The sequence below is a fragment of the Ursus maritimus genome, unplaced genomic scaffold (assembly GCF_017311325.1).
Source record: "Ursus maritimus isolate PB19 unplaced genomic scaffold, ASM1731132v1 scaffold_15, whole genome shotgun sequence".
NCBI classification, from domain to species: domain Eukaryota; kingdom Metazoa; phylum Chordata; class Mammalia; order Carnivora; family Ursidae; genus Ursus; species Ursus maritimus.
This window is the reverse complement of record NW_024423897.1, coordinates 3,007,501-3,035,142: the sequence shown is the minus strand read 5'-3', so window position 1 is coordinate 3,035,142 and position 27,642 is coordinate 3,007,501. Positions and strand designations below refer to the sequence as shown.

Below are 27,642 nucleotides of genomic sequence, written 5' to 3'. Positions count from 1 at the left end.
TGTGACCCTTAAATAAGGAAAATTAAGCATTAAATACTAAGCACTTCTAACACCACGTACTGTATATATTATCTGGTCTACATGTCATTGTTCTACCCTAGAGTACAAGCTTTGAGGACTGGTAGTGACTTGTTCCTGTATCCACACAGTCCACATGCTATTGGCCAGTAAATGTTCAATGAATAAATGGACGATGTCTTTCCCTATCTTTGAGTTGTAATTTTAAGTTCACAATCTTGCTGTTACGTAGGCAGATTTTCTCAGAGAGGAGGAATCACTTCCCTAGAGGCGGTCAGTAACAGAGCCTCCCAAACCTACAACCCTAGTCTTGCTAGCAAAGCTTCTCAAAAGGGAGAAAATGGAACATTCCAGCAACTACTGTACGTCTGAAACTTAACACACCTGACTTCATTCCGTCCCCACGACTTTGGCAAGTACTAGGGGGTTGACCTATGGCATTAGGATCTAAAATTGGCACCAAATCCCCTTTAATCCACGATGGGGTAGAAGATAAGGGTTCTGCACCAGTGTACCTTAATTCAACTGGATACTCAAGCCCACCAATCACTGAGCTGGAGAAAAGGAGGGAACAAATAGCTACAACGTTCTGATGATTGTGCATTCAAACCATTCTCGCTTCCTTATGGCTTTCTCCAATGTTCTTAACACCCAGAGGTTTGATACTGAGGGGCTTAAAAAAGTCTCAGCTTGGGAAAGATAGGATACAGGCTCTGCAACCGGTACTGAATCCCCAAGTTCAGAGAAATGACTGGACTGTCACACAGCTAACAGTGATGGGGCTGGGAGCCCAACCCACGTGCACACTACTCAGAAAGCTCCTGTACTGCCTCAAGCGGTCTAATACCTCACTGCCGAGATTTTTTTTTGAAGTATCTTTTGTTTTTCTCTCCGCTTTAGAAAAGCCAGCCCGACCCCGTCGCCCCGGCTACCTTGGTGTCCACGTCCGCCAGACAGTCCCGGCGGAAGCTGTCAAACAAGCCCCGGCTCTTGAGCTGCTCCACGATGAGAGCGATGAGCTGTGGGTCGCCCGGAGGCAGTGAGGCCGGGTTGATGGGACCGCCGCTCCCACCGGCCCCCGTCGCGCCTGTCGCCGACCCCGCCGAAGCCTGACCCGCTCCGCCGCCGCCCACCGAGCCCGTGCCCCCGCCGCCGCCACCGTCCGCCATGGCTGCGCCTTGGGCCCACAAAGGAAACTGAACACGACTTCTCAGAAATACAGGGCCTGAGTCGTGTAGAGGTGGCACAAGCGCCCAAGAAAAAGGCGGGGGGAGTTGAGGAGAAGGAGGGGAGGGAGGGGGCGGCGGCGGAGGAGGTCGGCTCTGATGCAGCAGAGGTGGTGGTAGGAGAGGTAGAAACGGCCCGCTCCATCCCGGGCGCTCTGCAGACGACGTCACCAATGGCCTTTGCATTGTGGGGCGGGAAGTTTTCGACAGTCATCTCCGCCTTTCTTATAGGTAGAGGTCTGGCTGACTGAAACTACAACTCCCGGCAGCTCCGGCTCGTTCGGCGGCAGTTTGCGGGGCAGTGTGGGAATTGTAGGCTCAGCCGCTCGTGATTGCCAGAAGCTGCGCTGGCCTTCCTCGTCGAGTCACTGCAGCGCTCGCTTTGAATCAGCAGGTCCCAGCAAGTGCCCGGTTATAAGAACCATCTGTGAGACTGAGTAAAAGTATACATTAACAGGTTTGTCCCCGAGATGTTCGGATTCACTGTTTCTCGGTCGGGACCTAGGAATCTGCTTTTAACATGCACACCCACGCCCTCCTTGAACAATAGGAACCAGGGAAATTTGGGCAAAAAGGGACTAATCAAATTTATATTATGCCAAAACCTGTAGGTACTTTTTCTTCCTTAAAATTTTAATAGCAGTACATACTTATTTTAAAAAGTTGGAAAATAACAGAACATTGTGACGAAGAAGATAAAAGTTTCCCTGAATTCTTACGTGTGTGGATTTGGTTCCAGAAAATAGACACTGCCGATAATAATGTGATAATAATGATAATAATGGTGATAATAATAATAATAATAATAATAATAATAATAAACTAATATCAAGTGAATGGAGTATGCAGGCCTGATGCAAAGCCCTTTACACCCACTACTTGACAAGAAACTAAAAAGCAGATACTCTTATTGCTGTTTTACAGATGCAACAATGGAGACAGAGTTTGTTGCCCTGGTCACAAAGCTAAAGGCTGAAGAGGAGGCTTTGAACTCAGGTTTTCTGAATACAGATCTTGCAGCGTTTAACCCAAGCTATGCTACCTCCTGAGATCTAGCGGGCATCACACACTAGGTAAGGGTTTTTATCCTGATTTGTTTTGAGCCGCAGTTCACCATGGGAACCCCATGGCTGCCACCACTATCCTCTCCTCCTTTCAGCCTTTTGCCTATTATTAGCTCAACTCCTGTCCACCTGGGGCAATTAGGTCCCCCGTTGTTATTTCCTCATCTTACATAAACAGTGGAGGGGATGCAAGTAATAAATTCTGCAGTATCCTTGGTTACTGGGAAGAGGCAGAATAGACAGAGCTGGGATGCTCTCTGCATTAACATTTCTTACTCAAGAGAGTTTAAGTTCATTCTCAAACTAAATATTCAGGTGTTAGTTTATACTCATCCTTTAACATCAGCTCAGTCTTTCTCAATTAATGGCAAACATTAATGTTAGTGGCATTCTGTTAATATCTTACCATCCTTGAGATGATCCAATGCCTATTCTTACTAACTGACCTCACACTTACCATCTTTAGCCCCAGGAGAAGCCCAGTTCGGGCCGCCTGGGCCCCATATTCATTCTCCTCCAAGCTCTCCAATCACTTTCACCAGCCTTTTCTCCATTTTGGCACAGCACACCTTACTCTCTTTCCTCAGGGAGCATTTCTGACCCTCAGACCTAATCTGCCTTTGGTCTCACTGATACAGACTCTCAGAGCAAACTCTTGTAGCAGTTATTATAATTAAAAATGGATCATTAATAGACTAATTAGCCACTTGTTTCCCCTATTAGAGTGTAAGCTTTAGAGCTGGGACCACGACTTGTTGTTCATCACTGTGTCCCCAGCCCGTAGCACAAAACCTAGCTCAAAGTGATATGTACGTTCCTGTCTTTCCGGTAGTTTTAGGATAGGGTCAGAATGTGTGTGTAGAGGGGGTGGTATCACTTAAGCCACAAGGTCCAGAAAAGAGAGAGGCATTATAGCAGGAAATGATGCATTAATCTATTGGTCTAAGGGGAGAGTGATCCTGGAGATTGGCAGTAGGTTGTTCACCCTTTAGCAATCTGTGTGGGGACCCTTGTGTCCTGGTTGATGGAATTCTGAACCTTAAGAAGATGCTACACCATATATCTGTGACTTTGCCTCTGAAATTGATATAAATGGTGTGGGGTGGGGGTTTGAGGAGCCAAGGTTATGAAGCCTAGAGGAGGCTGATTATTCATCCGGACTTAGAATAGGAAGCCACCGCGTAAATCCAGAATGCTCTCATCCCCAGTCAAGGAATGTGTATTTCACAGTGCACTAGGGGGCACCATTGCTCTGTTAATAATCCAGGACCTTTAGAAAGTCTACGCAGATTATTGCTTTTACTTTGGCCCAGGTAGTCTCATTTTCAGGTATTCTTGAGGAAAAAATAGTTGTTGAATCTCGGTTTTAAAATTGGTCTTTAACAAGTTTCCCAGTCCCAGTGAATTGCACTGGGTTCTGGAATATTTTATATCAAAGACAGCATAAAAGAGTGGAAACTCTATTAAGCCCAAACCCAGGTCTCAAAGGAGAAAGGGCAGGACCTGGAAAGAATTGAGATCTATAGGTTGTCAGGGGGGATCTGAAGAAGCAGCCAAGTGCATGCATGGGCTTTTTGCATGATTTTGCATCAGGTGGTGCAGGATTGGAATTCCAGCTGTCACTTTGGGGCAGTGTGACTTTGGGAAAGCTGAATCACCTCTCCAAGCCTCCACTCCTCAGGACCTTGGAGAGGATTAAGCGCCATTTTGGCAATCCATTTAGTATAATTCCTGGTCCTTAGCAAATGTTTAATAACATTTTAGTTGCAGATTTACCTTTGGATGGGGGGTTATTTGATTTAACTCTGTCTCCCCTACTGACCTCTAAATTCCATGAATGGATTGTCTGTTTCACCTGGAACAGTGCCTGGCGTATACAGGCTCTTGGAAAATGTATGATGGATGAACGAAAAAATAATGAATGAAGGGGAAAATTGCTCTTCTAAGTAGGAATAAGTTGATACTGCCTTCAGTCAAATGTCAGAATATAGCCAATATTCAGGGGAGTCAGGTACAGTCCAGTAAACTGTCCATAATATATGTGTGAATGTTCCATAGTATATGTCTACAGGGACTAGGAGACTGGGCCAGGGAGCAGACCCCAGGGTTAGAAGTCAATCGGCGGGTTGCCTTGGTAACCTTCCAGCCATGTAATCCAAGATCCTGGTCCCTAAGCAAGAGCATCCGAGAGCTCTAAGAACCAAATCCAGGGCTGCATTTAGACACCGCAGCCACTTGGGGTAGACACGTTGTTGATTTTTATTCATGTTCATGGTGTGGCCCTTTTTCTTCTTCTTTCTGTGTCGTCATCCAGAGAGCTCTGCCAATTCTTGGCTGGACAGCTGTTCATTTCCTAATTAACAGCATCCAGAGTTTCTCAAGATTGCCTGTCTGGAGTGTGTCGGCTACATCTATACCATGTGATCTTGGCTGCTTCATTTTGTTTGTTTCTTTCTGATATCTTCCAGCATATCTAATGACAAAATGGATCCAAATATACACTAAAAAACAGGGCTTTAATAAGTAGGAGTTCTCAGCACCAATTGATACGATCACTGCCTTTCCTACCAGACACGCATGTTAGATAACATTTCAGGCTTCGGTGTTTTTAACACGTTGTCACTTCAAATTATTATTACTAAAAGATTTCTAGTGAAAGAGGCAACCTGAGATCATATTGAGGAAAGAGTGAGAAGTTAGGAATCTGGGTTGGGTTTGGACACTTACCTCTGCATATTGGCTATGTGACTTCGGGTCATCCATTAACCCATATGAGCCTTGGTTTGCTCATCTGTGAAATGGAGATGATATTAATACCTACCTTTTGTTGTCCTGAAAACCAGCGCTCATATGTATGCAGAACCTGGTACATGGTAGACCCTTAATAGCTACCGATATGGCCTGGATACGACACTCTGGTGTACTCAATTGTAGTCTACGAGTCGGGCAGAGATCTTGATTAATATGTATCCAGAATTAACATACATGTTACTTTAGTAGTTTAATCTTGCGATGACCTAGGAAACCACTTAGCCAACCTCTACATTGATGAGCTCAATAAAGCCAAGTTCACAGTCAAGCCCTCCATGCTGTTGTTGCTGGGGTCTGGACCCATCAGCTACCTTTGTCGTCATACTTCTAACACCGTCTCTCATTCTCCAGTGACACTCCCTATCTCCCCAGCTCCAACTCCCAACCCCCGGCCTTGTTCCCAGGTGGCCACTTTGACCTAAAAGCAGTTACCTTTGGTAGAGGTTCCCTTGACTATGTCAGTGACATCTCCTCCCCGACCCTTGTATCTCTAATCTGTCAAAAGAAGGGAGTTGAACCAGGGTGGCCAGGAGAGCCTTCTGTGAAGGGTCAGCACTTAACAGTCAAACGTCTCACACACACACGTCACACAGCATAATGTGATTGTGCTGCTTCTAAGATAACACAGGCTTAACACATACGTGATGCATAGAAATTCGTAAGTGTGCCCCATGCCCTGTGGTAAACCATCAGACAAAGTTTAAAGCCCTGAGACAGTTATTGTCTTTGTTTCTTCGGTGTTTCTCTGGGACTATACATTTAGCCTTATTTGGAGAGAATATGTAAATTTGAGGATTGGATCCTGACGCCCAGGGAATGGCCCTCTGACATTCCCCCACCCTCCCATATCATGACAGGTCCAGGAGAGGCAGAAAGAGGCCTGGTGTTTGGGTGTCTGGGGCCACTTTCTGTGGCCAGGCTCGGTCAGAGCAAGCAGCAGTCTCTGAGCGGAGGGGGGGCCCTTCCATTTCTGAGAGCAGAGCTGGCTTTAGGCTGTGCTGGTCTTCATGGAAAGCGCTGGAGTGCCAACGATTTATGACAAGAGGACAGGCAGAACGGCAGGTTGCCCGGGCCAGAGGAAGGGAAGTAATATTTATTGAGCGCCAACTCTCTACCGGCCCTGGTGGAGACTCCTTACCCCCACTACCTGTAGTTGGGCCAACGGCTCTGCGAGGCTGACAGACATCCTTCTTGTTTTATAGATGAGGACGCTGACGTACAGGGAGGGGAAGTCCGAATCAAAGCTCAGACTAGGGCTGCCCGATTCTAAAGCCCGGCTTCCACCTTCTGCAGTGTTTTAGGAGGACTGTGATCTCTGGAGACGGGTGTGGGAGAGAATTCTGGCCCACCACATTGTGGCTATGAATTATGGGTCATCTCTCCTGTTGGACCTCAGTTTCCTCATGTGTGACATGACAGTAGTGATAGGACCTACCTCATAAGGATGGTGTGAGAATTATGTGAGACAGTGCCTGACAGAACAATCGCTACCTGCGACTGTTCTACAGAGAAGACCGGTGGCAGTTTGTTGAACAGGGAAAGGCCCGTGCAGGGGTGAGGAGGTATGTGCATGTAGATTTTATTGTTCCTGAGCTCAGGAAGCCTTCTCAGGGCAGAGAGGGTTGTCGTTCAGCGTGGCCCTTGAGTGGTTGAGCTGCCCTGCCCTATGACAGCCTGCTGCATTCACCCCTCCCTCTGCTTCTACCCGCTGTCCCCTAACCCCCCACCCCTGCCCTGGTGGCTGCTCTGCTGGGCATTCCAGGCTACACTGGGACATTCATATCCTTCTGGGCTCAAGGACAGGGGTGCGTGGGGAGCCCCTAGGAGCTCCCGTACCCTGTGTCCTTCTCTCCCCTGAGACAAAGTAAGCAAGAGGGCTCTAGATGGTGCCCATGGGCTTACAGAGGAAGTGAGTGCCGGGCCAGTCCCCTGATCTCCTTCCATTGCCTTCTCTGGCCAACCCTATGAGGTACCCGTGGGTTTGGGGCACAGTCAGCAGTGTGGGCTGAGTATCTTTAGCAAGTTACTTAACTTCCCAGATGGGCCTCACTTTCCCCACCTGCAAAAGAGAGGATCAAAATCATGCTACTTGCTGTAGTTTTTGTGAATTAATAAAATATGGTGCATAAAGTACGCAGGATGGAAGTCAGTGTGCAGTAAGTGCTCAATACGTCATGGTTCTTATTACCCTTTGTCCTTCTGGCAACATAGGCTTGCTAGCGGAGCTAAGCCACTTGTTTGTTCACTCAGAAATGATGGTATCTGCTAGGTCTGGAGGGGTACAGGGGAGAGACGGGAGATACCCACATGAACTTGGCCTTGGTCCTCATGCTGGAGGAGTTCAAAAGCTGGAGGGAGATCATGAATAGAGTGCCTGAGGAGGCAGGTGGGCACAGAGGGAAGAGAGGGGCTGCAGGTAACTGCTCGAGGCCGCCTTGGGAATATCACAAAGAGGCAGTATTCGAGCGGGGTCCTAAAGCGTGCAGTGGGCTTTGGCCCTGCCTTGTAGAAGAAGTTCCTTTGAAGACGCCCAGCTTATAAGTCTCGGCAGGAAACATAGAGGCCAGGGACTTGATTTCTTAGCTTCCCAAAATGTGTCCTGGACTCCAGCCGTCAGAGACCAGCCACCCAGGCAGTCTGATGCAGCAGGACGCATGTGACCAAGCAAGGGGGAGGTGGCGTCCCCTTCAGAGGGGGCCATGGTGGAGTTCCCGCATGGGTCCAAAGACACCTGCTGCCTTGTCTGTCCCAGCAGCGGGGGGAGGAGGGGCAGGGTCACCACGGAACACCTCATAGTGTGACTTTGGGTGTGGCTCCTGTCCATGTCACCCTCAAGCCTGGATCTCTGGCCCTCCCAGAGATTCTGGGAGCCACACTGTCATGTACAACGTACCTTTACTGCATAAATCAGCCAGAATTCATTTGTGTTGCGATTAAGAACATTTCCTGGATAAGTAGCGAGGCTCGGAGTCCCAGGCAGAGGGTACGGCTTCAGCAAAGGCCCAGAGATGTGAAGAGCACGGATATATTCTGAGAAGAGTTGCCAGCCCATGAGCTCTGTGGGGCTGCAGAGCATGTATCACGGGGTGTGGTGGGGACCAGCAAGAGGTGAGGTTGATGAAGTAGGCTGGAGCCTCAAATGCCATGCTTTCAGAGGGTGAATTTGACCTTGGTGTGGGGACAGTGAGTTTTAAATAGGGCAGGACCGGCCTCCGATGTGCGGTTTGCAAAAATTTCTCTAGGACAGCACAGAGTGGGATTGGACTGGGTGAAGCTGGAGGCAGGGAGACCAATGAGGAGGCTGCAAGAGTCCTCTCACGTGGCAGATGTTGGCTAGGGCTTCCTGCCCCTTGGGGTCCAGCTGAGACCGCTCACCCCGCTGCCCCCACCCTGGCCATCCTGGGCCCTGCAGAAGGCCCTGCCTGACCCCTTCCACAGTTTCTGCAGAATCTCCACGGTCACCTCTGCTTTGGAGATCCCGCCTTTACCATATTCATTGTAGCTTGGGGATTTTTGTAGGAGACTCATCACCTTGATTCTTTGGTACTGACTAGAATTCCAGAGGTATCAGAGGAGGCACTGGCCTTTCAGCAACGTTAAAAACAAACTGCAGATTGTCCTCTCAACCTTCTTGTTCTTAGAGGACTTTCCATGTCCTGAGGGATTCGTGGTCAGCTTTTTCTCCTCACGAGTGCACTAGCCTCTGGCCAACTTATTATCTCCTGGCTCCTCTCCCCGTGCCCCGTCGCCTCTTCACTCCCACCCTCATGGTTTGCCAGCAGAATGCCAACTTTTTGTGATGGGACGCGCTGCGAGTCAGCTCTCTTCAGCTCCTTTTTCCAAACAGCCCTGGGCCCACTTTTGCATCTCCCAGCCCTTCAAGGAGGTCGTCCAAACAGGAAGGTGATCAAGCTCCACACTTCCTTGAAGACAGGAGTGGTTAACATGATTTTCCTGCTTCTGCTATAGCTGTTCACAGTTGTGTTTTGCTGCTAATAACTGTTAACCACAAAATAACAGCAGCTTATGCAAGACAAGAGTTTGTCTCACGTAAAAGTCTGGAGGAAGGCAGTCCTGGGCAGATAGGGTGGCTCCATGACCACCTTAAGCTCCACCGTCTTGAAAGTGCTGCCTCATGATCCAAGATGGCTGCCCTAGGCTCCTGGCCCTAGTCTTGGAGCTTTCCGGTATAGCCTCCAGTTAAAAATTGGGGTTCATATTATTAAGGAAGAAGTGGCACCTGTATACTGGGAGGAACTAGTGGTCTGTGCTGTATCTGTGTATCTCCTACTTCTCTCAGAAGCTACAGCTGCACTTTTCCCTGGACTGGGCGTCGACGGGAGCTTTGGTGTTTAGTATGTTGGTCATTGGTCAATAGTAATTGTTGTCATTCCTTGTAGAAGTGTCAACCTTGCGACTCTAGGAAGGGCTGTGTGGCTAGTCGGACTGGGGTGTGTGAGGCCCTTCAGAGATGCCGGCAGATCCTCGCTCTCGATGCCTGGCTTCTCTGCATTTTTCTGGGACTCTGCTTGCCTGTCGTCTCTCTGTGACAGAGGTGGATTAGGGCCCAGTGGCCTGTAGATGTCCCAGCTCCTGCTGCCTGTCAGCCAGTTGCAAGCAGAGGGTTTATTTCCAGAGAGAACGTAGAGCTACGGAGAAGTGCCCGTCTTTCTGGGGAGGCGATGCAGTGGCTCAGGAGCCAGTGAGCGAGGATGAGGCTGCCTGAGCTCCATCCAGGAGCCTGCTCTCGGCTTCCTGCGCCGATCCCTCCTGGCACTTCTGGTGTGTCGTGATAGACTGAGCTCTAGACATTTGCTGCTGCCGCTTGCCTTCTGTGACCATACCCCAAAGTGGGGGGGTTGCTCGAGCCTCTGGGGATGCTTGGGGAATACACAGATCTTCGCAGCTCTACCTGGAATGAAACTCTGGTCTGTTTCAGTGCCTTTTTCTTCTGTTCTTTCCCTCGATGGGCTGTGGTTGGCAGGCTTCGGGGTAGCCGACTGTGGGCATCATTCATACTATTCTCCAGATACTACACCCGAGGCAGGGTTGCACCTGCTGGCCCCAAGGCAGGGCCATGTGAGTAGTCCAGCCAATGAGCCATGAGTAGAAGCGACATGTGCCACTTCTAGACTTGGACCTTTAAAAATTGCTGCTTCAAATCTCCCTTTCTGTTGGGGTGACAGTGGGCAGTATTTGAAATGGGGGATGCTCTAGGCTAAGGGTGACCTGAAGCCGAGCCCCCAGCTGGCCCTTGGTGCATCTATAGATTGAATAAGAGAGAAATCTTTAGTGTCTGAAGCCGCTCAGATTTAGGATTTTTGTGATCACAGCGTTACCTAGCCTGCCTGACCAGTGGTGCATGTTCATCGTTTGTGGTTGCCGGGCATCCCAGTGCCCTTCCTGTTTGGGACTTTGTTCCACTGTCTGAGACTTGTCGAGAGGCAGAGCCTTCCTGTAGAAGGTGAAAATGCCAGATATGCACCCACTTTCCCAGCCTCCCTTGCCGCTCAGGGGCCGGCACAGGACCAGCGCCAGCAGAGATGGTCCCGAGCTTTGTGTCGGGGGCTGTGCGTTCGTAGGAGCTGCGGCGGAGACGGTGCTGGGCTGGTTCTGTAGCAAGGGTTTGGGTTATGCTTCTGGCTGTGTGACCTCCCTTTTTTCTTGCCTGCTTCCTAAGCCTCATTTTCCAGCCTTCCCATCTGTTCTGTGAGCTGCCCAGTATCTTTCTATAATTTCCCTTTCGGCTTAAATCACCCAGCACCCATTCATGCTGCTGGAGACGAGGAGCCTTGGACCAATAAAGCCAATTAGGGGGCGGTTGTGAGGCTGCAGGAAGGCAGGAGGGAAGGGACTGGCCGGATGCGACTAGCTTCTCTTCCCCTTCACGAGCTGCTTCCCTGGGAGCAATCCTTGTCTGTCTTAGCCCAGAGCAAGCCAAAGGGGACTGGGCTCGTGGGTTCTGGTCAGACGCGGGCCACCTTGAGGCACGTGAATCATATACTCCTTATCTGTAACAGGGGGCAATGATAGGCCCTCACTTAGGGGGTGGGTGGCGAGGAATGTATTTGAAAGAAAATAGGTTTGGGAGAGTGCTGGAAACCCTAAATCAAACCCCCAGTGCAAGTGTACCACTTTATCCTCGTGTTACCTTGTTGAGCAGATCCTGCTGGAGACGCTGGGGTGGCATGACTGTAAAATGGAGGCTGCCTGTCGTGACGTGGTTCTGTCACTCACCCCTTGGGTGGTCGCAGCGCAGTCCTCTCAATTCGGACCCATCTGAGCTTCTGCCCAAGAGACGGGAGACCTCACGTTTAAGGTAATGAAAGGATTCCTGATAAGCTCAGAAAAAGCAGAGAAGCATAAAGGTGGGAAAGGACACTTGGGGATTATTTTCTTCAATCCTCTCAATTTCCAGAGCTCAGAGAGGGAGGCCTCCTGACCCAGAGCCACACAGCAACTCTGTCGCTGAGCTTGGGGTTGGGATGCAGATCTTTCACCCTGACAGTGCGTCTTAATCCGGAAGTGTACTTGTGCTGTCATCACATTGGCAAAAATGATTTGGAAAGACAGCAACTCTCCCTCAAATCTACAAGCCCCATTTCATAGCAGCCTGTGATCACCTGATCCTTATCCCCCCCTAGAGAAGGATCCTTACAGTACACTACTTTTTTTGCTTTCTCAGCCATTTAAAACACTTTATTGCGGAAGGGTGAAAAATTGCTGAATTGATCTTTTTAAATTAACATGGGATCCAAATGAAAGAAATTTGGAAGAAGAGAACTTTCTCCTCCAAGTGGCTGCCAGCACCCAGCCCCACCTCCCCCAGCTGAAGTGTCCCTTGTTCTTGCGTGCTCTGCCCCAGATTCATGGGCCGCTCTCCGAATCGTTGGCAATTTTCTCTGCACTGTCCTGACAACCTCGGGCCATGAAATTAAAAAGCTAGTTACCGAATCTTGCTCCGAATGGCTTTGTCCTTGCCAGCGATTCGACAGAGAAATCTGGAAGAGGGAGCCTCCGCTATGCCTGCAGTGGGCTGAAATGCCACCAGAATGACAATGGGCTTCACCGAGGGAGGGGGAGAGAATGCGCAATTTGCCAGGAATGAATGCATGAAAGAGAGAGAGAGAAAGAGCGAACTTTGGGCTTCAAATTGAAAAATTCCAGTGTCTCAGCAGAGGTCTTGGTGCCTCTGCTCCGGGACCTGCTACAAAATGCTGAGCAGGGCACATTTCCCCACACCAGTGCCCTCTGGTCCTCGGCCAGGGTCCGGAGCTCACAGCTGGAGAGCTGGGAAGTCAGAATTTGGGGAGGAAATGGCTCCAGACTGCGGCAAGCCCTCCCTGGGAGGCCAGCCCACCTAGCCAGCTTGCCTGTGGCGAAGCCCCCCTCCCCACCTGCCACCTCCAGCTTCAAGTCTCTACCCTGAATGTAGACGCCAGTGCTCATGCCACATACTATCACCACCTACCCGCACTCCCAAGGAATTTTAAGAAATCTCAAAACTGGAAGAATTTTAGTTACCTTTAAAGAAGAAAAATCTTTATAGAAGACGACTGTGGTGTGGCTCACTGCAGCATGGGTGTCCCTGAGCTGCAGGTGGGTGGGGCTCAGTCTCTTGGCCGTGGCACCTACACAGAGCAAGGGCCTGGGAGATCCTGACCGGGTGAAGGAATAGGAACAGCTCTCTCAGAGGACAGCTCTCTTTCCTGTGTTGCCCGCTTTGGGCACGGCTTACAGACCGACAGGTGGATATATAGGGAAGCGGGAAAGAGGCATTTGAGCCCTGGGTCACCAGGGAGGCCGAATGAGGTCCTTGACTTCATAGCCCAAGACCTTGATCACGTTGCCTCACCTCCCCAGGTAGGACTCCTTATCTGTGAAATGGGAGTCACCGTGGTGGCCACTCAGAGGGAGGCTCTGAGTTAGTCAGTGTTGAGTAAAAATAAAAACTTACCAGGGCCTGGACCCAGAGCCCATCCTGACCGGCAGGTTCTTCTTGAGAGCTCTGGCCTCACTGTCCCAGGGGACTTGGGGTTAGTGTCATTACTGGACAGGCCTGGCACTGAATGGCCCCTGGCAAGCTGTGTTGGTCCCTCGCTATTTAACTGAACACAGGCACCCACTCAGTTCCCGGTCGCTTATTCATTTATCTGTACTAGGACTTATCAGGTGCCTTCTCTGTGCTGCCCTGTGCTGGGACTTGGGCTAAGGGAGTAGGTGAAAGGTGGCATGGGCTCGGTTTTTGGAGCTTACAAGCAAGTGAGAAATAAACAAGCAAAATCAAGCTCAAAGTCATTGTGGAGTTCAGATCAGGTGGTGGTCAGGGAAGTCTTTGGAGACACGTTGTTTGAACTGAGACCTGAGCATGAGAAGGAGCTGCCTACGCTCAGACCTGAGGAAGGAGGGTCCCGGGGGAGGGAGCAATAGTATAAAGGCTTGGAAGTGAGAACGAGCCTGCCCGGAGGCTTAGTGTGTCCACGGTTGATGGAGTAGCGGGACAAGGGTGGCAGATGGGTTCATTGGAGAAGTCTTTCCACAGGAAGCCTAGCCGGAGGTTTGGTGCTGGGCCTGTAGTCCAGAACACGTGCTGGGGGTGGAATACTTTCACCAGTGTCTTCCCTGAGGCTTGCTCCATCCCCCTCTGTGTCCTGCACCTGCTGTGACTGCTTTAGAGGACAGGTTGTGCAAAACGGGGAGGTGGCTCCACCAGGTATGGCCCACCTTCTCAAAAGTGCATGTCTCCCTGACCTTGGGGTCATGCCTGGGTCAGGGGGCTGTCCTTTCCTGCCTGCCACCAGACTCTCCTGTTGCCCACCCTGTGTGGGGCACACGCTGGTGCTGGCTGCTGGGGCTAGAGGCTGCTGAAGTCAGAGCTGCTCTTCCTGACGTGTGTCCTGAATGGGACAGTGGTCAAGTAAGCTCCATGGTGGGCCTGCCCTCCAGGCCCCCAGCCTGAGCTCACCCTTATGACCAAGCCTCCCCTGGTCTGATCTGTGCCAAACGAGGACCTGCAGCCCCCCTGGAGGTCAGATCTGGGGTCCCAACACCCTGCTGACATGACTAGCCAACACACAAAGGGCTGTCCACTTGGGGTCAGGCAGCCAAGGGACCTCTGGTGATATGGAGTCTGAGATTTTTTCTGTTGCAAGGAGCTAAGAAGCTAGGAGGCATTTAATCCAGCTCCATTCATTTGTTCATTCAGAAAATGTGCAGCACCTGCCATGTGCCGTGATTATATTAATGCCAGGTCATAGACTATTCTTGGGGAACTATGCAGTGAACAAAACAGAAGTGGTTCTGGTCTTTATGGACATCATTATTTTTAGGAGGCTGAATAGACACAAGATAAGTAAGCCAAAAATACATAATCCTGAGCCGTGATAAGTGAGAGAAAAGACAAGAACAAGACCTGTTGCATATGTCACAGGCTCGCCTGTGGTCGAACCTGACCTCACGGTACAGGTATGAATGCTCAAGTTAGATTCAAGTCACACATAAATATCCAGAACGCTCGAATCATCTGTGAGGTTCATTATTATTAGTAATACTTGCCAGAAAAAAAAAACCAAACAAATACGAAAACCATGTTGTAGAGAAAGTCTGAAATCTGGCCAGTCTTGAGATCAGCTGGCGAACCCTGGTGTTAATGAAGTCGTTAAGTGTGATGGTCGTTGACGGTGTTTGTAAACTCAGAGATGTGAACAGGTGACACGTGTGTGGAACGTCTCCCGTGCCGAGCACTGCAGTGGGCATGGGAGGCCCCCAGGGTGTTCACCGTCGACTGGGAACCTGCCCGCCTGTCTGCTTGGCGCCCCATCCCAGTGCTGGGCTGCGCCACGTGAGAGACGGCTGGGCTGCAGGTCCTGGTTGTTCTGTTTTGCTTCAAGATTTGGTTTTGTCACCAGATTTCTGTGGAGATTAACCTGACAGAGCCCCGAATGTAGTTCCTTCTGTGGTGGGTTGGGTTTTCCTACTCGACGAAGTCAATTAGACCTACATCTTGGTGAAGCAGGCACAGAAGGGGAGGTTTGTATCGCAGAAAAATCTCTTTTTAGATTAGGCAAAATAGAATTCGTGCTTGAAAAAAGAGCGCTATTTCTGTCATCAATCTGATTTTGTACCCATTTCAGTTTTAAGCTCTGTGTCCCATTCCAGAGCAAAATCTTCCTCCCCGTTCCTGTCCCTCCTCCCCCACCTCCTCCTCCACCTCCTTTCCCTCCTCAGATCTTCCCCATCCTCCCCTCCCCCTCCCAGTCTCCTCCCCTCCTCCCCCTCTTCATCATCCTTCCCCTCATTTCCTCTCCCTCCACCCTTCCCCCTCCTTCCTCTCCTCAACTCTTCCCCATCATCCTCCTCCTCCCTCTCATTATCCCCTCCGCTTTTCCCCATCCCCTGCTTTTCCTTCTCCTCATCTCCTCTGCCCCTCCTTGTCTCTCCCTTCTCTCTCCTCCCCCTCCTCTCTCTTCCTTTCCTCCCACCTCCTGTTTTCTACTCCTTCCTTCCTCTCTCCCCACTCTTCCTTCGTAAATCAATCCATGTTTATTTGCCTTTGATCTGAGGTGCAGTACTGATCAGGAGACTTACTGTTAGAAGTCAGAGAACTCTGGAGCAGCTGACCTCATTTATAGGAGTTCCTCTGTTTTCTCTACACAATGGGAACAGTTCGACAGCACACGTATTGACTTGAGCCTGTGTTTGTTTTTGCCAGGCTTCTGGGTTCTGTGAAGAAGAAAAGAGGAATAAAGAGGACAGCATCCTCTCTTTTAGCAACTTCCTCTCTCAGTGGGAGCCTGCTGTGTGATGGGAACTTTCTGTCTGGAGACGTTCGAGACAGACCACAGTATGTGACTGTGTGTATGCAGTTCATAGCCAGAGAGAGCGGCTCAGGCCACAAATGCTACTAGACACCAGGGTCAGTGTGGGCTGGAGGAAGGCTCCACAGATAGTGTGGTGCTTAAACTGAGCCTTGGAGTTTGGAATGATCTGGAATTGGAAGGGCGGGCACTCCTGATTCTGATCATGGGACCAACCCGTCTCTCCCCAGATTTCCGTTCCTGCCCTGTGTAGACCTGCCTTCTTGTTTTCTTGCCCCTCTCCTCTTCATGGCAGCCCCCAACCCCTAAGTCTTTCTGGCATTGGACCTTTCCTCCCCTCTTCCCTCTCAGTGGAAGTAACCAGCCCTGTCACTCATGCTCACGGGTCAGATGTTTCCCTTGGCGCTCCCAGGAGACCCTGATGTCCTCGTGCGGCAGAAGTAATGTGGTGACAGATCAGGCGTGCACTGGAGTTCACACTGACCTGAGTCTGGATCGTCTTCTGCTCGGGACTCGTGGACCTGGGCAAGCTGATCAACAGGATTGGGTCTCTATATCATCTCCGGTACCGGGGGCTGATGATCCCTACTTCAGGGCTATTTTCTGGATGACGTGAGATAATGCATGGGTAAAAGGTCTAGTGCAAGTAGAAACACCCCCAAAATACTGGTCCCAGCTTTGCCCCAGTTCGTTTCAGCCAAGTCTGACGGCAGAGGGGACCAGTGGGGGAGAGAGAAGTGTGAAAGCATTCATGCTGGGGAGTCTGATCACACTGGCGTTGGTCCTGGTTCCCGATTCTAGGAGAGGTGTCTTTTGGACAAGTGACTTATCCAGTGTCTTCCCAATTGCTGTGCCCTGCGTGAAACTGGATAATGTATGTGAAGGGTCTCACGCAGTGGCTGACATGTAGAAAGTCCGAGCATCACCGTCATGGCTGAGCCCAGGCCACAGAAACTGAACCCCTTGGCGGCATCAGATAGACCATGTATACCAACCTTAGGAAGAGGATGAAACACTTTGGAAATGATGGATCGTCTCCGTGAAGTCTTCACACAGAGTTGTTCTCCAACTCTAGTAGAGGTCCCTGTGGGCGAGAAGCATCTGGAAAGAGGACGTGGGAGCCCCAACGTGACTGATTTCCTTGAGTTGCCCTTTGGAACTCACACACAACATTGCGTCCTCAGAGCTCACACAATGCCGAGTATCATCGCGTATCAAGAACAGAGTAACCAAACCCGGGGCAGCTGGCATCGTGGGGCGCTTTGTTTGCTAACCTGACAAACAAACCCAGCGCACTGACAACACCCCGCCAGCCTGCTTCAGGCAGCACAGAGCCCAGGGACGGGGCCGTCTCCTCGCCTGCTTGTTGGAGTGACAGCAGCAGAGATCAAAGTTTAATGCACCGATTATCTTTCTGTTTTCAGGGGCCCAGCAGGGTTGAATGGGCTGCCTCATCCAAGGAGGCCGCAGACAGTGGCCGGGCGGAACTGAAAAAGGAAGGAGACTCGGCTGAGACAAGGCCCACCCCACCGCATTTTTCATCAGGCTCTGAGTGCCGGGGGGCCTTCCCGGGAACTCGGCTGTAGGGCCTGCTTCCATTATCCTCAGCCTGTTCTGGTCCACGAAGGTTTGGCAGCAGGAGGCGCAGAACAGAGGGACCCAACTGAATAAACCCTCAGAAATAGAACTGCTTGCAGGAAAACCAAAGAAATATCTGGACATCTTTTCGTGCTTCTAGACCTGCTTAAAATGCATGCTGCTAACAGAGCCTCTGCCCTTACTGTTGGAAAATGGACCATGCAGCTGATACCAGGCAGGAATATGCTCACTCCCTCGCCCTTGATGATATGTCACGACAGTAATTATGATGATGATAGTAACAACAAAGGCAGCTCACACACATTGAGTGCTTACTGTATGCCAGGCAGTCTACCGAGCACTTCATGTATGTTAATGCAGGCAGTTCTGGTTTTAATCTTGATTTTCTTTATGAATTTGCCCTGTGTCCTTGAGGAAGTTACCCACCTTCTCTAAACAAAGAGATATTTACATGCGTTTTATAGGTTTTGGGAGAGAATTAAGTATAATTATGTAAAGTGTGAAGTATATAGCAGGTGCTCTGTGATGGTTTCAGGGGCCCAGCAGGGTTGAATGGGCTGCCTCATCCAAGGAGGCCACAGAGGGTGGCCGGGCGGAACTGAAAAAGGAGGGAGACTCGGCTGAGACAAGGCCCACCCCACCACATTTTTCATCAGGCTCTGAGTGCCAGGGGACCAATATAATTTTTATTAATAATGTGAACTTTCCTGTTTATTTATTTATTTATTTTTGTACCTGTTTCCAAAGGTCTTGCCTTCCTAGGACCTGTCCTTCTGAAACAGGGAATGTAGAGATCCACCTTCTCTTTCTGGATGAACTCCTACTCAACCCTCAAGACCCATTTCAAAGGTTTCCTACACTGTGAAACCTTTGCCAGTTTCCACAGTACAAAACATACTGCACTCTTTGCCATGCTTCCATCCTGGCCCTCATCACGTCGTAATTGGGTCTGTTTATGGTCTGTCTTCTTGGAAAGCTTGAAAGTTTCCGGAGGTGCAATCAGTATCTGCTGTGCTCCCCTAGCTTAGCGGTTTTCCTGGTGTGGTCTGCAGACTTCTGGGGGTCTGCGAAACTCTTTCAGGGGGTCCTTGAGGTCATTACTGTTTTCATAACTCTGGGACATTATTTGCATTTTTCATTCTATTGACATTTGTAGTCGTGGTGGGTAAGACTGCTGGCATTGATTTCAACCAAGGATATGACATCAAAATGTACGAGGAATCGTATCCATCACCATCATACAGTTAATGTTAAAACACATGCCAATTTCACTTAAGAATGCCCTTAATGAAGTAGTAAAATGATGAACTTTATGATATCTCGACCCCTGCCTTTTTAATAATCTGTATAGAGAAAAGTGGGAAGTACCTATAAAGCACTATGGCTGCATACGAAAGCGCCGTGGTTGTGAAGGTAATGTCAAGGAAACGCACATGTGTGTGATTGAATTGTGAGCTGAATTAGTCGTTGTGTGTTCATGACACATGCTTTTTACTTGAAAGAACCCAACTGACAAACACCGTGGTTGTTCAGATTTGGGCATTTGGCAATTGTTCTCTCAAAAATGAATTCAGTGAGGGGGCACCTGGGTGGCGCAGCGGTTAAGCGCCTGCCTTCGGCTCAGGGCGTGATCCCGGTGTTGTGGGATCAAGCCCCACATCAGGCTCCTCTGTTATGAGCCTGCTTCTTCCTCTCCCACTCCCCCTGCTTGTGTTCCCTCTCTCGCTGGCTGTCTCTGTCAAATAAATAAATAAAATCTTTAAAAAAAAAAAATGAATTCAGTGAGCCTGTCACTTTTAAGGAAAGCAGTGTTTGTTACCAGTGAGAAAGTTCAAGCTCGGTGGGAATCAGAAGTTTGGAAAACGTGGTTTGCCGTTCTGAACTTGACATCTTCTCGTTACATGTCCTCGAAGAGAACTGCAGCGATACTAGTGAGTCGGAATTTTTGATGCTGTATATTGAAATGTGTAAATGTTTGGAAGATCTGCATGAGTCTGAGGCAGTTGTTTTCAAATTGAACACTCAGGATGTTATAAAATCCCTGATGGGTAAAAGACGCGAGACAGGGCGCCTGGGTGGTGCAGTCAGTCGAACGTCCAACTCTCGGTTTTGGCTCTGGTTGTGAGCTCGGGGTCATGAGATCCGGCCCCACGTCAGGCTCCACGCTCAGCATGGAGTCCGCTGAAGACTCTCTCCCCTCTCCCTCTGTCCCATGCCCTCAACGCATGTGCGCCCCCCCCCAAATGAATAAATAAATCTTAAAAAAAAAAAAAAGTGCAAGATGGACCAGTGGATTTTACTGTGGCAGAGTAGAAAAGTTCAGCAACACGATTTCAGATTTTATATCACAACAACCCGTAACAAAAACTTGTCACGTGTGTCTGTTGTACCAAAGAATATCCATCGTTATCTGAAAAGGCTATTAAAACAGTGCTCCCTTTTCCAACCATATATCTGTGTGAGGGTAGGTTTTCTCTCTACATTTTCACCGGAACAAGCTATTAGAGCAGACTGAGTGCAGAAGCAGATCTGAGGGTCCCGCTGTCTTCCGTTAAGCTGGACATTAAAGAGACTGGAAGGTGTGTAAAACAATGTTGCTCTTCTCACTAAACTTCTTCGTTCTGTAAACTAGAGTTTATTTTTGTACAATATGAAAATATTTTTATTTCATAAAATAGGCGACACGTTGACGTGTAGTGGGTTGGTTATTGTTATTTTTTTTTAAAGATTTTATTTATTTATTCGACAGGATAGAGACAGCCAGCGAGAGAGGGAACACAAGCAGGGGGAGTGGGAGAGGAAGAAGCAGGCTCACAGCGGAGGAGCCTGATGTGGGGCTCGATCCCACAATGCCGAGATCACGCCCTGAGCCGAAGGCAGACGCTCAACTGCTGTGCCACCCAGGCGCCCCGGTTATTGTTATTTTTAAATGAATAAATGAATACTCATGCGGTTCTTCAGTGTTAATTTCTTATATGATACACAGCAGCAAAAGCATTGTGGGGTCTTTCCTCAATAATTTTTGAGCGTATGGAAGACCAGAGAGGTTGAGAGCCACGACTCACGGCCTGGCACATAGTAGGTACTCACCAAATAGCTGTGGTATCCAGGCCTTTGGAGGTGATGACAGACCAGGCTGCCTGGTCCTGATGTTTTTCTGCTTCTCTGTTCTTCGAAGGACCGTGTCTGGACTGCCTGGCCCTTACTCCTGTGACTCGGAGAGGGCTGGATGTGACCTCAGAGCTCGTTCAGACTGAGTCCCACTGCCTGGTTTATGCTCAGTAGGATTACTCCTGAGTCCTCCCATCCACATCCCAAAAGCACCCCTGCAGACTACAGGTTCTAATTCCATTTGTTTTCTGCCTTTATCGCTGGGTTTAGGCTATAGTAGGAAGCCTATGGAATTGCTGAGACAGTAATTTGCAATTAAATTTAAGAAATGTTAGGGGTCAAATCCGGGGTAGACATAGGCTATTTTTAAAGACAGACCATTTAAGAATAGAGCAAAGGTGGGTCACTTACCACTCAGGCCCTCCTCTGCCCGGCTCGGAAAGATGCCTCCTTAAGGAGGGGAAATGCTGATTGCTCTCCCCTTGCTCAAAGGCAGACAAAGGTAGGGGAGCAGTGACCCTTCCCTGACACCCCGTAATCCAATCCCCCCCTCCTTCCTCTCTCCTGCCCTGGCCGATCCCTGTGGGCCTGAGAGAGAGCATCCTTCTGGGCCAGCCCATGTGGCTGCCTGTCATTAGAGCCGAGACCACGATACACTTGAGGAAATGGTAATGGGGCCTGGAAACAAAGATAATTAGCTAATGCATGAAAACATATAAATAAAGAAACCCAACCACCTCTAAGGCTTTTAGGGCTTGTGGAGGTTGAGGTGACCCCGGGGCTTTAGTACCACCAAGAGCCTTGGGGAAGGGCCAATGCACTGGGGCTCCTTTCGCTTGGGTCTCAGTTGGGGAGGGACTGCTGGGAATAAGGGCTGGTTGCAGCTTTGGATGGGACACATGCTTCTCTACAGTATCTTAGGTGGTGTTTCCCAGGCAGCAGACTCGGTGGCATTTGGGGGGTCAGGCCCGGGAACCACACCTGTGAGGGACCATGGGGAGCAGGCCTGGCAGGGGCTGTTGGTCTGTGGAGCAGTTGCGACAGGGGCCTCAGCCAACCTGCGGGGAGCCTGGAGCCGGGGCAGCCCCCACAGTGGTCCTGAAGCAATACAAGAGGCCTTCGTGTTGTTCTCTCACAGTGCTCTGTCCTGGTTGCCAGCTGTGCCCACCCCAGCCGGAGGGAGGGAGCGGACCTGAAGGCCACATGGTTCCCCTCGGTCTAGTGCAGTTTCCAGAGAAGGGCTCATTGCGGGCCATCTGTAGCCTGGAAGCCGGAGGAACAGGTGCCTGCATTCTGAGGGGTGACCTGGCCAGGACATTGTGGCACAGCCCACAGAGGCAGCAGGAAGCCATGAGGATGCCGGGAGCGAAGGATGTAAGTCAAAGGGCGGACAGAGCCAGAAACAGCGTCGTAGTTCTTCACACAAACAAGCCCTGCTTCGAAGGAAAGGGAAGGAAACATAAAAGATACTGAATGTAGTATGGTTGGAAGAATGGAGAAAGTAATGACATCGTGTATGGGAAACATATATAAAGGGGATAAGTTAGCTCTTGGGCAGGTATTTAACCTTTCTGTACCTCAGTTTTCTCATCTGTAAAATGGGAATATAATAATGGTACCATCGTCATTGATGTTTTTGTGAGGATTAAATAACTTGATATGTTAAAATGCTTAGAAAAGGGTCCGCTATACAATAAGAACTATGCATTTGCTGTGATGGTGATTGTTGCTCTTGTGGGGGTTGTGGTTGTTACTGTCATGCAACGTGCTCTCCCACCATGACAGCGCCTAGGTACAGCCATGGAGTCCATCATCTCCCAAGAACACAATTACAAACCAGTAATTTGCAGGAAACCATGGAGGCACACACGTGGTTTGGGGCCATCTTGGGATTTGGCTGGGACAGAGTTTCTCAAAGCGTGGGGACCCCAGTATCTAGGGTTTCTTTAGTGGGGGGATACATGAAGCATTAAAGCAAGTGTTTCTCTTGTTTCCGTCCTGACTCGATCCTGATTATCTCAAGGGGAAAGTCTCAGGCTGGTGCTGGGGTGTCCCTAATGCCCCTCTAACACTTGCTGTTCTCTCTTGTTAATGATGGGAGCACGGGCTGCAGACTCTGGTACTTCCCCGGGCGGCAGAACTGTGGCTGGATTGCAGTAGGATTATCTTGCTTTTAACGTTCTTATTTTTCTAGTGACCATCTACTTATAAGAGAAATCTATTTTTTAATTACTGTTGTGAGAGAAAGCTTCTTCTTAACATAAGTTTTATAAAAATCAGTATGCCCACATAAAGAAAAATGTGGAATAGATATGCGAGGGGGTTATACGAATGACTGGTTTGAGATGCGCTGGGTTTAAGGGAACAGGAAGTGTTCGGGAGGCAGGATCAGCAGGGCTGGAACCCGCCTGCATTCCTTGGCACACCGTTTATGCCACAGAGAATGCCCCTGCCCTCTCCTCTCTGTGTGGCTCTGATCTGACACACCTTTCCCAGCCTCGCTTCATGGCCACTTCCTTCACAGACTTTTCCCCAATTCCTCCCAGGTGAGTCATGTCTCTCTTTCTCCGCTCCGTTCCCATAGCACTTTGGGGACAATAAGACGCTTCTGTTCTGATGGAGCAATGCAGACCAAATTCCAGTTGTCTGTGCCCAGCACATCACAGAGCACGTACACGGCAGGTACTCGGATGTTCGCTGTGAGTCTGCACGTCCCTGAACCGTGGCCAGATGAGAAGCGTGTGCACTGATCCAGGCAAATGTAGCCAGAGACGGAAACTGCAACAAAGGGCCACGGGACCCCCAGCTGCCAGGGGATGGGCCTGTGATTTGAGCCTTTGCCATGATCATACTTACCTCAAGCTAAACTTGATAGGAGGAGGGTGTGAGGGCTGGGTGGTGAGGACAGAAGTGGGCAGCCGCCATCCCCACGTGTGTGAGGGGTCTGTTAGAGCTGATATCTGCAGCAGCCTTGTTTTTTCCCCGGGAGCCATCTCCTTGCATCAGAGCCACACACTCTCCTCTTCCCCTCCTTGTGACCCTGTCAAATCCTTCTCCCCATCATAATGTGATCAGCCCTTTGTGCTCCTTGTGGGATCCGGAAGATCACACAGTGCTGATCAGGAAGAAAGAGGGTCTCTGGATCAACAGTCTTCTTTCAACATGACAATGACCTTTTGTCTGTTTCCACCTGGGGAGAGAGAGTTTGGCCGGGTGGAAGGCTCTCCAGGGTGTTCTGATGTACAGACTGGGATTTGAACCTCCGGGTCCCCCACCGATGGCTCTGTGACCTCGGCCAAGTGACCATCCCTCTGGTAGCCTCAGGTCTCTCACTGTGATCCCTGCCTCCACGGTGTGGCTGGCACAGTGCTGGGCAGGTGGCAGGAGCTCCAGCAAGTTCTGGCACTGCTGCCTGCTCTGCTCCGCTCCAAGGTTGCCATGTGGTGATGGGCTGGCATGTCTGGGGAGAAAATGTGAAAGGGAAGGTGCTCCCACCCCCCCCATTGTAATGGATGCAGATGAAAGGTGAGACCCCATTGAAATGGAAAATCCAGGATTTGTAGTTCTCAGATTTTAGTAAGCATAAGCACTTAAGGATCCTTGTTAAGATGCAGATTCCGGGGTGCTGGCTCCAGAGATTCTCCATGCAGCCAGAGAATGCATTTGAAATAACCCTCTCAGGTATCTCGTGTGTGTGTGTGTGTGTGTGTGTGTGTGTGTGTGTGTGTGTGTGTGTGGTTCCTAGATTGCGGGGCTGGACAGTCTAGTCTAGAGGTCACAGACGGGGGACGACTACTCAAAATGGAGTTTTCCATTCATATCAAGATTTCTTCTTCTTTGGGAAAATTGGAAACATGGCAATACTGGGTCTGCTTTTCTACCTGACAAGGGGCCAGAGCTCAGTTGTTCCTGCTGCCTTCAAACAGGGCAGTGGTCTTTAATATTTAAAGTCCTGGCGCAAATTCTCGTGTCGTTGGAGTTTGCGGCCTCTGGCTGGAAACTGAAGCCCAGAGCCAAATGGCTTAAGTGTGGAGAGCCAGCTTTGGACGCGCAGGTCAGAGGTGACCTTTGAAGATCTGCTTTGTCCACTGTGATCAGAGGGGGTAAACAGAAGCAGCGAGTGGAAGAGGAGAAAGTCGGTGCAGGGCGCTCCCAGGAGGGGAAAAGCATGTGTGAAGACCCCCAGGGCCGAGGGCGCAGCCTGTTGGTGGGGCCCAGAGAGGCTGAGGGAGGCCGTGAGAGGTGAGGGGCAGATCCAAAGCTGCTGAGCCCTGATGAGTGGCACAGTCTGGGGATGGAGAGCTAACTACAGTGTGGTAGATGGGAGGTGCGGGGCCAGCATGGCCACAGGATGGGGACGAGGGAGGGAGGAAGGAAGGAAGGAAGGAAGGAAGGAGGAGGCCCTTCTGCATAACCAGTCCTCCTTGAGGCTGCAGAAAGCAAAACCCAGAGATGGGAGCAGGAAGAGAGAGAGAGAGAGAGAGAATTCTCGTGGTATTACTTGAACTCCCAGATCCAGCTCGTTTTCATGAGTTAGTAAGTACCCACCCCACGTAGGCCTGCCAGACAAGATACAGGTTGGCCAGTTAAATTTGAGTTTCTGACACACTGAGTGTTTTGGGGTTTTTTTTTTGTTGTTGTTGTTGTTGTTTATTTATTTTTTATTTTTTTAGCATAAATATTTGAGAACTACCTGTATAGAAACTTCGTTGTTGTTTATCTGAAATTCACATTTAACTGGGCATCCTCTATTTTTATTTCCTAAATCTGCGACCCTAACCTCAGCCGTCCTTTGGGCTTACGCTTGCCTGGTTGGATTTCTGAGTTTTGTAACGAAAGGGATCTCACTGAGAGCAGACAGTTGAGAGGTGACTCAGCTTGCCCGGGGTCACAAGGCCAGTGAGCGGCTGGATTAGAACACAGGTCTGTGACTCAGAAACCTGTGATTACCCCTCCGAGAGCCTGGGGGATGGCAGAGAACAGATGATCTGAAGCTCCTGCGACAGAATTGGGTCTGAACAGAGTGTGCATCAGGAAGGGGAGAGAAAAGGGAACTGGGCGTCACAGTTTTGTTGACTGACAGAGATGACATTCATTTTTTATAGTACGTGCAAATTGCCTCGCCAGATATTTGTCAAGTACCTGCCAGGTGCGGGGCTCCATGCTTGTTAATCTGATATCTGCAGTGAGTTCATGGGATCATTGTTTATCCTTCCCATTTTGCAGATGGGAGAGTGAGGCTCAGAGAGACCAAGGGTCCTGGAGTCCCGGGGAGCTGGGGTTTCCGGGGCTTGCCCTGAGTGGCATGCCCCACCCCGCCAGCCCACACCAAGGCCCGTCTACCCCAGCGCTTGCTGTGTGTTGAAACCCAACTCCCCACCCCCTGTCTGAGCAAAGCAGTGAAACCGAAATTGTGAGTAAATGTTCAGTGTGTCTGCCCTTGGCAGGTAGGTCTGTGGTGACATATCTGATGTTTAATCCTGTCACCCTGTGCCCTACGTCTGGCCACAGCCCTCCTTGCACGTCCCCAGGGTGCTGTGTTGTGGGGTGGAGGCTGCTGGGGAGGGGGACAGGAGCTCAGGGCCTCAGTGGTGCCGGAAGTTGGATCCGGGCCTCTGGTGCCATGGTGACGGTTACTATAGAAACGCAAGGGCTGCACTCAGCAGGACGACCAGGATCTGTGCGGGTTTTCGGGTTTTCGTAGACTGAAGCCAGCAGAGAGGGGGATCTTGGTAGTGCCTAGAGACCCCCCGCCACACACACTCCAGAGCGAGGGCCCGGTCTCGTCTTGGGGCTGTCCCACCTGTGTCTCCCTCTTCCTCTCCTGCCACTTCTCTCTCATCCCCTCTCCTCATGCCATGCAGCCTCTAGTTTCAGTGGCTATGGCCGCTGCTGTCTCCTCCTGGAATTCCCATTCTGGCTTCTTCACTTGGCTAATTCCTACTTACCTTCCAGGCCTCATCCTGATGCTTTCTTTTGTTCAACAAATATGGAGTGTCTCCTTAGTACAGGCCACTGTTGTGGTCCCTGGAGACAAGGGCCCTGCTCTCACAGAGCCACCAGTCTAGCTAGACAGACACAGGCATGAAGGAAGCATGCAAGTGACTGAACGAGAATACGTTCAGAGGGTGCTGTGGAGGGAGCAAAGGAGGGTCACGAGGCAGACGGTCCTGGCTTGTGGGAATTGGAGGCCAGGGAAGATGTCTAAGGAGCAGTATCTGTCCTCCCTGAGCCCTCCGGTTCTCCTCACCTGCATCTTCTGTCCCTGAATCACAGCACTGATACAATGTCACCGCCTGTCTCCCACCCTCAAGTGCCTTTTCCTCCAAGGCAGGAGCAAAGTCTCATTTGTCCCTCTGTCCCCAGGGTCTGGTACATAGGAGGGACTTGATGAGGCACACACATTACAGAGTGTGACCCATGGGTCGGGCAGTGTCACAGCTCTCATTTCCCCTTTATAGTGATTCCATGACACGAGTGTGATTTGGTCACATCTGATCCCTTTAGAGGTTCAGGAACCAAGCTCAACCAGGTGTAGTATCAGCTTCCAGTCCGCATAGTAGGGCTGACATTCCAACCCAGCCTGCCCCTGCATGCTCCTTTTGTGCAGCGTGGTGACAACTTTACGGGGATGGAATTCACACGCCATGCAATCTGCCTTTTTAAAGTAGGCAAGTTAATGGTTTTTAGTCTATTCATAGAGTTGTGCCAGCATCAGAACAGCTGAAGTTAGAACAGCCCAGAACACAACTGAATTCCTTCAGGCAAGGCCCTCAACCTCAGCCTCGTAGGAGGACCTGAAGTTCAGAAGTCGGCCAGAGTCGTAAATTTACAGCTGAGGAGTTCTGTGTGGGCTGGCTGCCTTTCTCTTGGCATATCAATAATGAGCTCTTGCTTATTGGCATTTTAAATGTATATGCTCGGCCTCTCTGAATTAAGACCCCGATTCTCCACTAGAAATCTCAAACCACCTACGGACAAATAAATTGAATTCCA

The 27,642-nt window shown here is 50.1% G+C and overlaps 1 protein-coding gene and 1 long non-coding RNA gene across 2 annotated transcripts in view; one reads left to right on the top strand and one right to left on the bottom strand.

The window, feature by feature from the left end:
- BOD1 (biorientation of chromosomes in cell division 1) overlaps positions 1–1,341 on the bottom strand; it is an 8,899-nt gene extending 7,558 nt beyond the window's left edge. The window contains exon 1 of the mRNA XM_040630280.1: positions 951–1,341. Within this exon, the coding sequence (XP_040486214.1) occupies positions 951–1,187 (237 nt within the window). The 5' untranslated portion in view covers positions 1,188–1,341. The remainder of the gene's footprint in view (positions 1–950) is intronic.
- Positions 1,342–1,496: 155 nt separating this feature from the next.
- Positions 1,497–27,642, top strand: part of LOC103664473 — a 127,244-nt gene continuing 101,098 nt past the window's right edge. The window contains exons 1-2 of the long non-coding RNA XR_569030.2: positions 1,497–1,701; positions 2,169–2,317. This is a non-coding gene — a long non-coding RNA (uncharacterized LOC103664473). The remainder of the gene's footprint in view (positions 1,702–2,168; positions 2,318–27,642) is intronic.